This window comes from Rhea pennata, chromosome 25 (assembly GCF_028389875.1).
Source record: "Rhea pennata isolate bPtePen1 chromosome 25, bPtePen1.pri, whole genome shotgun sequence".
Classification (NCBI taxonomy): Eukaryota; Metazoa; Chordata; class Aves; order Rheiformes; family Rheidae; genus Rhea; species Rhea pennata.
The window spans coordinates 7,130,256-7,139,911 of NC_084687.1; the positions used below are offsets into that span (position 1 = coordinate 7,130,256).

The window sequence follows — 9,656 nt, forward strand, 5'->3', positions numbered from 1 at the left end:
CCGATTTGAGATGTCTGCCAACTGAGAGGAACATCTGCACCAGCTGATAACATGGGGCGTGTTGAGTTTTCATACATGACTGTTCTAAGATTTAAATTCCGCGTACAGAAGGCAGCAATATGCTTCTCCACCAAATAAATCACACATATTATTGGTAAAGTATGTATCAGTCTGAAATAAACTGTACGCCAGACAGAGCACATTATTTATTACCTTGCTTTGGATAGTAATGCAGAGACCGTGATTTCATACAGAGCAAAACAAACCCAGCTTTTGCCCTGAAGGATCATGCCATATTGCTAAATTGTGTAATTAATCATTTCTGTCACGTGGATATGTTTTTTTTCCTCCTCTTTCCCCCAGTTTGCAGCATCTTAATTCCAGAAGAGTGGTTCCTATGCCAAAACCTCCCCGGCTGCAGCCTGTGCCCGGCAGAGCGGGCTGCGTGGGCGCTCCGCGGTGGTGGGCGCGGTGCAGGGAAGCCCCCGTTCCGCCGCGGCCCGCTGGCGGGCCCTGCTAAGCGGCAAGGGCCCGGCAGCTGTGGACACGAGTGGGTGCTGGCAGAGCGCGGGGGATTGCGGAGGAGCTCCTCGCCCGCCACCGCCACAGCCCTGCTCCTCCTCCGTGAGGGGACGCGAGGCACGCGACGGCCGTTAACGGCCACCGCGCTCAAGCGAGCCCCGGCGGCCAATCAGCGCCGCCGCCCGCTTCGGCGGCCGCAGCGCCCCCTGGCGGCGCGGCTGGGCGCGGCGGCCGGTGCCTCCAGAGCGCGTGCGCGGGCCGGGGGCGGCGCGTAAAGCGGCGTCGCGCTGCGCCGCGCTCCTGCTTTCCCGCCTCCTAAGATGGCGGCGCCCGCGGGCTCCCCGCCGCCGCCGCCGCCGCCTGAGGGCCGGTTCCGCACGCGCGACGTTTTGGTGCCCGGGGGCCCCGGGGACTTCGGCTCCTTGCTGCTGTCGACGCCGGTGCTGGCGGGGCTGTCGGCGGCTGGGTTCCACCGACCCTCGCCGGTCCAGCTGAAGGCCATTCCGCTGGGGCGCTGCGGCCTGGGTGAGGGACCGGGACCCGCGGGCCGCGGGCCGCGGCGTTGCGCCGCCGCCGCCCTTCAGCCCGAGCGGGGCGGGACGGGGTGTGGGGCGCTCTGCTGACCCCCTGGTGCCGCTTTCTTCCAGACCTCATCGTGCAGGCCAAGTCTGGCACGGGCAAAACCTGCGTGTTCGCTGCCATCGCCCTGGACGCCCTGCTGCTGGAGAGCCCCGCGACGCAGGTGAGCCGCCCCCGCGGCGCCGGCGGCGGGTGCTCCAGGCCCTCCTGGGTCTGCGAGACTCGCGCTTCCACAACTGCTGTAACATGCCGTCCTTTAGCCCCCCCCTCCGCGTGAAACCTGTGGTGAAAAGTTGCTCCAGTTGTTATTGCTGCTGTGCGAACTTACAAATTAGAAGCAAAATTTGATCTTTTAGTAGGTTTTGTGTGAGCTCTGATATTTGGTATCATGAAACTGGTAATGTCAAGACTGGATGCTGTGCTTCAATCTCCTGGGCCATTCTGTTGCTTTCAAGGCTAATTCTTTGTCCCTTACAGATTTTGATCTTAGCTCCGACAAGAGAGATTGCTGTGCAGATTCATGCTGTCATCACAGCCATTGGAATAAAAATGGAAGGTTTGGCATGCCATGTGTTCATTGGAGGGACTCCTCTGAACCAGGACAAAATAAGACTAAAGAAATGCCACATAGCAGTTGGCTCTCCAGGTATGGGCTTGCCTGCACGTACTTCAGATAATCTGACACATTTTGCACTACAGTAATTTGTGCTTTTGAAATCTTGATTTTTCTTTTTTCTTTTACTAATAGGGGAGAGTCTCAAAGGCCAATGCTAAAGAAATAAAAAAAGAAAAAAAGAGACTCAATGTTTTAGTGAAAGATTGTTCTAAGTATACCATTTTAAAAGGTCTATTGAAACTTAAAAGGAATAAATATTATAAGTATTTTTTATTAGATTTTTTTTTTTTTTTAGTTAATGCTTGTGAAGCCCAGATTACTCTTTTTGGCTTTTGCAGGTCGAATAAAACAACTCATAGAGTTGGATTATTTAAATACAGCTAGTATTCGGCTCTTCATTCTTGATGAAGCAGACAAGCTTCTAGAAGAAGGCAGCTTTCAGGAACAAATCAAGTAAGGAAAATGTTCATCACACAGACTTGACAGATTAGATGCATATTTGTCAGTCTTTCCCATAAATGTCCTTCTTTTGTAGTTGGATTTATTCTTCCCTGCCGGCCAATAAACAGATGCTGGCTGTTTCAGCCACTTACCCTGAATCATTAGCTAGTGCTTTGACCAGGTACATGAGAGAGCCAACATTTGTGAGACTGAACCCTACTGATCCAAGTCTCATTGGTAAGTATAAGAAATTCATTTATGTTAATATAAAAAAGGTTAACAGGAACATAACAAAACCAAAATGAGTGCCTTAATACTTATGATTTCTTCTCATTTCCCTTTATAGATAATTTGATTAGTTCACTAAGTATTTATTCCTAGTATTGCTTTATTTAAAACATCAGTGATGAAGTTAATTTTCCGTTTTTTTGAACACTTCAAAAATGTTCCATCTTTTAAGAAGAATTAGCCTCTAGGTTTTTATTTGGTACCTGTGTGTTTATTTTAATTTAGTTTTTTTTCTAGCTGCAATGACATGTGAATTGACAGCAATATAATACAATGCATATTTTTATCAAAGTTGTTAATCTGATAGCGTTTTTTCTCCTTACTCAGGCCTGAAGCAGTATTACAAAATTGTGAATTCCCATCCACTTCCTCATAAGACGTTTGAGGAAAAAGTCCAGCACTTACAGGAGTTATTTGGCAAGATTCCATTTAATCAAGCCTTAGTCTTCTCAAATTTGCATAGCAGGTAATAAATATGAAAAAATCTGAAAAAAATACTTGAAAGTAATGGTTATAGTAGTCATGTAGCATTACTTATAAAGGTCTCAACAGAACTGAAGTTATATGCAAGTTTCACATGTGAGATATAGTCACAACATGTAAAATATAACAGTATGAAAACTTGAAGAGGGGAATGTTTGTACCTGAAGGTATCTTGTATATTGTTTAGGCTGCAGTGAGGATTAGTACCCTGTTGAGCTTTGCCAGCCTGGTCTGAAAGGTACAAAATCTGTAAGGTTGCTACTTTGGACATAAGATGGGACTGGCAATTCTGGAATGTAATCTTTGCCTGTAAAGAATAGTATGTTGTTAAAAAGGACACGTTGGCTGTTATGCCTAACATTGTCTTGATACTGCTAAGTAACTAGTTTTATTCACAATTTTCGTTGTGTATGTTCTGTTAGAGCTCAACATTTAGCTGAAATACTGACATCCAAAGGCTTTCCTGCTGAGTGCATTTCAGGTAAGTTTATTCAGAACTTTGTGGTTCTCTAGGCTGAAATTTGTGCATACATCTGACCTAAAATGGGAATGTTCAACTTAAAAGCTTGGTTTCGAAGACCTCTTCATATGACAAAGAATAGCATTTGAATCTTCACAAGTCTTTAAAGACTTGCATATTGTGAATCTAATTTTCTATTAGTCAGCTTTTCTGCTTTTTAATCTGTTGCTGAGTGTCATATTATGACTGTCTACATAAGTGCATTGGTTTATTTGCAAAGGAAAAGTTTTTTACACTTACAGCTTTAAGCAGTGTCTGTTTGGAATGCTGTTGCATTTAAGTCTTTTTTCCTAACTTCTCTGTTAACAACTGATAATTAATTCATAATGGTTATTAGAAGCCTTCCTTTGAATTTCTCCTTCCTTGGTGTTTTTTTATGGCTATGTGTGCTTTTTTTCAAGTAAAATTTTTCTAAGGTTAGTGTTCAAGTGAGTCGTGTGTATAAGTAATTGATTTCTCTTTCTATAAACAAATGGAAATAAGACTAATTACAAAAATAATTTGTTTGTTTTCTGTTTGCTTCTTGCTTAACTTACTTCTAGAATTGATTTTTGAGGAATTTCCTCTCTGATCTCATCTGTGGTTTACAAAGCAGTATTTTCCAGAATTTGAGGAGCAAGAAACCGAGAAAGATAATCTGTTTCTAATGTTTATTTCAGTTTCTAAATACTTTTTTTTTTTGTCTCTAGGTGGCATGAATCAAAATCAACGACTTGATGCTATGGCTAAATTAAAGCAATTCCACTGTAGAGTTCTTATTTCCACAGACTTAGTAAGTTGGTATCTCCAGAGTCCCTTCCAACCTTACTGATTCTATGATATTTAATAGCATATGCAAGAATTGCATATACATTTATTTCAGAGCATTAAATTTGACTTGGAATTGAATGGAACTTAAACATACTGTTAAAATGTGACTGAAGAGCACTGTGTGAGACTTGTTTTCGCTGTGATTGAGAAACTGTACTCTTTTTCTCTTCTGTTTCAAAAATAATTTCTCTGTTGAATTACAGAAGTTTGTAGAGATTTCAGTGGAGCAGAGGTGCTTACTTTTAGTAGGGGCTGTAAGAAGGAACAGTTTTTTATATCACAGTGAAATGTTTTATACATTTTTTACATTTTTATCACATTTTTTATATAACAGTAAAATCTCAAGCAGCTTTTGGTAGGGCAGTGGTTATTTCTTGTCTGAGACTTCTGCAGCTTTGTGGTTGGTGGTTTTTTGTCAGTTGCTAGCTTGAGGTTCTGTCATGCTGTGGGGTTGAATTTTTTTAGTGTTGGGAAGAAGTACACTTGCTTATCCCTTCCATACGGAAGGGATAAGTAAAATGATCCTGAGGTTGCACTGTTCCAGTGTAATGTATTTGTTCTACTGGAGAATTGTAGATGTAGAAGTTACTATAAAAGCAGTTAACTCGCAATGTATTATGGTATCTCTTAAAGATCTGCTCAGCATGTTCACTTATCTCCTTTTATCTTCTTGCTTTTTCCCAAGACATCTCGTGGAATTGATGCTGAGAAAGTGAATCTAGTCATCAATCTGGATGTACCTATGGACTGGGAAACATATATGCATCGTATTGGTAGAGCTGGACGCTTTGGTAATGTCATGTCATGTGGATTTATCAAGCTTGAGCTAGCTTTCATGGGTCTGGCTAGGTAATTATACTTTCTACTGTGTATCATAGGAACTTTAGGCTTGTCTGTGACATACTGCTGCCGTGGAGAAGAGGAAAACATGATGATGAAAATTGCACAGAAGTGTAATCTTCAGCTTCTTCCCTTACCAGGTATGCTGTGTGCTGTGAACTCAGCTATATGGTGTTTTGTTGGCTGTTTTCTGCTGCAGATTCAGTGCTTCAGTGAAGTCCACAGTGAACTGACATAGACCTTCTCTGAAGGTAGCTGCATTAAGTTTAGTACAGTCAGGTCACTTGTACACAGTGCTGATGACCTCTGCTGCGAATGTGCCACTGCCGCAGTTGTACAAAGCAATAGAACATGAAGAACTTTAGTGCATGGCTGTGGGTCGAGAGAGGAACTTAGCATTCAGCAGCTGTTTAGACAACTACATAGTTACTTGGATTTCCAGAAACAGTCAACATGAAGTAAGCTACAGAACAACAGGAGTTCTCTAGTATTAAGTCTTTCTCAGGCTGTAGGATGCAGTAGTGAAAGGAAGAAATAATTGAAACTGCAAAAGACTTGCTACACTGTCTTTGTCAGAAGGCCAAGTGTTTTGCTAGAAACTTAGCATTTACTCTTCCTTATTTCTGTTTTTTACCCAATTAAGTACAATATGCTAGAAGATCAATGAGTAACATAACACTTATTCAGACTTCTTGATGACTTCTGAGAAGAAAATGTTCTATCTGAGCTCTTTCAAGAAGAGAGAAAGTCAGTTTATAGTTCTGACTTAACATCTCTTACCATACTATTTGTGATTCTGTAAAGCTTTACTTTGTTGTTCATTTGAATTCTAGAAGGAAGGCTGCACTTACTGAGTGCCTGCTTGTTTCCCTTTTGTGCAGAGCCTATACCTCCTGGAATGATGGATCAATTTGAAGATTGGGAGGTAGAAGTCAAAGCTGCTGCACATACAGATGCTTCAGTGAATTCTGACACTGTGTTTCTTAGGCCAGAGGAACCAATAGAGCAGCCAGCCCGAAATAACTTTACAGAGATACCTCGGCCTCATTCTAATCTTCCAGGTGATAATATTGTAGAAAGGCCAAAAAAGGCTCTGAAGCAAAAACCAAAAAGGTGCACCAATTCTGCAAATGCAGAAAAAGGTAGCCACGAAACTTTCAGTTTCCATACAAAACAGAGGAATCAAGTAGGAACTGCCTCCAAAATGGACAAACAAAATATCACTAATGCTTCAGATGAGGAATCCTTAAAAAAAAATCTTCCCAGAATTCCATGCTTGTCAACTTTCAAAAACCAACAGAGCAATGGTCCCTGGAACCTCTCGGAGTTTGTTGAAGATTATGAGTATTTCATTAAAGAAGGGCTGGAGAGGGATGTTGAAATTCTAAGAAGTTATTCAGGCCTGGGAGAACAGTGTGAGCTCCCCAGAAATGGTTCTGTAGAGCGTAAAGATGTGGAAGATGCTACAGAGGCAGTAGCAAATAGCGTTGTGCCTGCTGATAGTGATAGTTCGTATAGTTCCAGGGCTTCCTCCAAAAGCAGAGAGCATAACTCATGCTTTGAAGCATTTTCAGGTATGCAGGAAAAGAATGCTGTTCCCTCTATAGATCAAGGTCTTACAAGCTTTTCTCTTACACCCGAGAAGCCTCAGGAGCTATTGCAAGTGCCAAAGCCGAAACAAATTAAAAAGAAAGGTCTGAAACAAAATGCTAAACAAAAGAGAAGTAATTACCACCAATTCTGTATTCCCTCTGTGAGAGAAACTGAAGACGACTGCTCTTGCACCCCTTGGGGTGGTAGTGTTCCTGGCTTTCCATATGAGGCTTGGAGTTACAAAAACTACTGGAAGTCTCACTATCAAGCCTGGCAAAACTACTATGCTACAGTGTCTCTTATGCACTACAGGAAAAATTACAGACACTTTAGCTGGATGAATGCTTATCATGTCAACTCGGTCTATCTTCAAGAACTGCTGAAAAGTGATGGTTGATGTAATGGCATTGATGTTAGAGGACTGGCTGGTACAATGAATAGACACATCTGAAAACATGACTGGTCTATTACTGATGAACTACACTGACAGACACAGACATTGCTTAAGATTGAAGAAGTACTGTCTTTTTAAAAAGCAAGCTATTTCTAGGCAAATGTTTTATATGCATTCCAGTGATGGTGTTGCAAGTTGTCAATAAAAGGAAATGAATGATACAGCTGGATGTTCAGTTTCAATCTTTAAAATGAGGTAAATGAAGATGAAAGGCAGCCAGTTGCATGTAAGAAGTTTTAGTAAAAGAAACTAATCTCAGTTTTACTTGATTTTTCTTTTCATTTAACTTTCTGGGTTAAAGTGGAATTTGCAGAAGTTGCTGTTTATAGTTTGAGGCCATTCCATTTTCTATGGTTTCCTTAAACAGCCGGCAATGACTGTATACCATTTAAGTGGCAGACATTCTGCATCTCAATGTATGTATTGCTAATTTAAGTCAAGTTAATTAACACTGTATAAGTAACATATAGCTAGGTGTATTGCAAGCTGTGTAGTAGGGGATGGTTTAATTATGTATAAAATGTGCAGTTATCATAATTGGTCTGTCCCTCTGGGTGCAGCAATATCAGACTTGCCACACTTACAAGAAGGCTTTAATTAGAAATGAAATTGCCTATTAATACTAAAACTAATTAGTATCTTCTGTTTGGGTTGCACTGTCTTGAAGCAGGAAAAGGTTGAAGAGTACTGGCTGGCTTTAAGGTATTGACACTGGATTGACTCTTCTCACTGACTTTCAGAATTTATACCCTAACTTTAGTATGTTCAGGATCACCGAAGCAGATTTTAGGCTAGTTCCTTTGATTTCTCAAAGTTGACGAGCTGATTCTGCCTTCTATTTTTTAATGGAATTCTTAGTGAAAACACTGCTTCCTACCTCTATGAGCTGTACTTCCAAGGAGAGCTTTTTATTTAATTTGGTGAGATGGCAAGTTTCAAGGATGCTTGATTGCCCACCTTCAGCTACCTTGAAATTAATTTTGAGAAATGTAATAGGTTTTTCACTCAGATAATTTAAATAAATCATTTTCTGTCCAAAACTAAATGTTGTGGTGGTCTCTGTGAATCCTGTGGTGGCCCTAGTAGTGCTTTTTAGAACTTCTTGTGAAATAGTGGCTCCAAATTTTATAGTACACACTTTGTATTTTCCTCACTGTATAGGAGGTTTATAAAATTAGTTAGCACAAGAGTAGCATAGAAATTTAGCATAAAATATGCAAGTAGAAACTTTATCCTTCTCTGCTTTGTGGCATTTTTTTTCCTCACCTTTTTGGTAGGGAAATGGTGTCACCTAGTGGGTGTCAGGCTTTGTTGCAAGTAGTAAAGCAGAAACATAAGCTGTTACGTTCAGCAATAACTGTCGATGCTAGAGCTCATGTAATAACCAGATTTTAGTTTCTATTTAGAGAATTTTGAAAGTTTAAAATAATACCTTTTAAAGTGACACTTTCTGTAATATGGTTAAATATGAAATCAATTTAACTTGCTTTGCAGTTGAAGCAAGCTGACTATCTGCAGTATAGAATGCAAGACTTCAGCCTAAAAAGAATTTGTATGACCAGACTGCCTTTCAAAAGAAAGATGTAAGGGGTGCTTTTTAAATTTAGTAAATAACACTGTAGGAAAACTGTTTTTCTTTCTGACCCTTTTCCCCTGCCTTTTCCCCCCTTCTTATATCACAGTAAAGTAGTGGAGAGAGGGCTGTCTTATATCTAAAGCTTGAGAAGGCCGGGATGGTATGATTGAGTTTCCAAGATGAATTTTGTTGCAACTGTATCATTCAAAAGGAGGTTGTTTTTAAGGAATACACTTAGTGCAGCAATGCATATACCTATAATGTTTTTAGAAATCATACTGTTTTCATTAAAGATTGCTTAATTAAAAGTTCTTAATATTTAAATCTAGTGTGAGTAACTTAGGCCAAAACCCAAAATGCTCCAAAAATTCCCCATTTTTTAATAAAAATACTACAGCATTGTCTTGGTATTTGTGGCACATACTCTGTTTAATCCAGATTGGATACATCAGGTACAGCAGTGGCACAAGACTCAATACTGTAAATGATATACAAGTTTCAACATATGCACTACAATTCCAAAAGAAGACAACAGGAAACTCAGTTCTTCTAGAAAGTTGTTCTCAAATGAAGCTACCTGCAGTTTTATACAGTACATCTTGTATCTGTCCTTTTTGAAGTTTGTAAGCAAAGCCCATTTATAGTACGAAAATAGAAAATAAGATTGAGAGCTTCTTATAACATAAAACTCCTAAAGAAAACACCATTGCATTAGAATGCCTTATTATTTATCAAAAATTTCATCATCACACATTTTGTAAGGTATTTCATTGGTCCAAGGAGCTAGCAGGAGCTCCAGTCATAGTTGCAACAGGACTGAGAAGGGCATTCAATATGATTATTAACTTCTCACCCACACAGCTGTGTGACTTTTATGACTAGCACTAGTTAAAATTGTAATTAAAAGAAACACGTGCACACATATACACAAAAG

At 40.4% G+C, this 9,656-nt stretch overlaps 1 protein-coding gene across 1 annotated transcript; it reads left to right on the forward strand.

The window, feature by feature from the left end:
* The first annotated feature begins 850 nt into the window (after positions 1-850).
* On the forward strand, positions 851-8,181 carry DDX20 (DEAD-box helicase 20). Its single transcript, XM_062594907.1, has 11 exons — positions 851-1,047; positions 1,170-1,264; positions 1,579-1,747; positions 2,056-2,170; positions 2,253-2,395; positions 2,774-2,912; positions 3,352-3,410; positions 4,139-4,221; positions 4,945-5,050; positions 5,138-5,239; positions 5,981-8,181. The coding sequence occupies exons 3-11, from the start codon at positions 1,651-1,653 to the stop codon at positions 7,087-7,089; spliced, it is 1,953 nt and encodes a 650-aa protein (XP_062450891.1). The 5' UTR covers positions 851-1,047; positions 1,170-1,264; positions 1,579-1,650; the 3' UTR covers positions 7,090-8,181.
* The last annotated feature ends 1,475 nt before the right edge of the window (positions 8,182-9,656 follow it).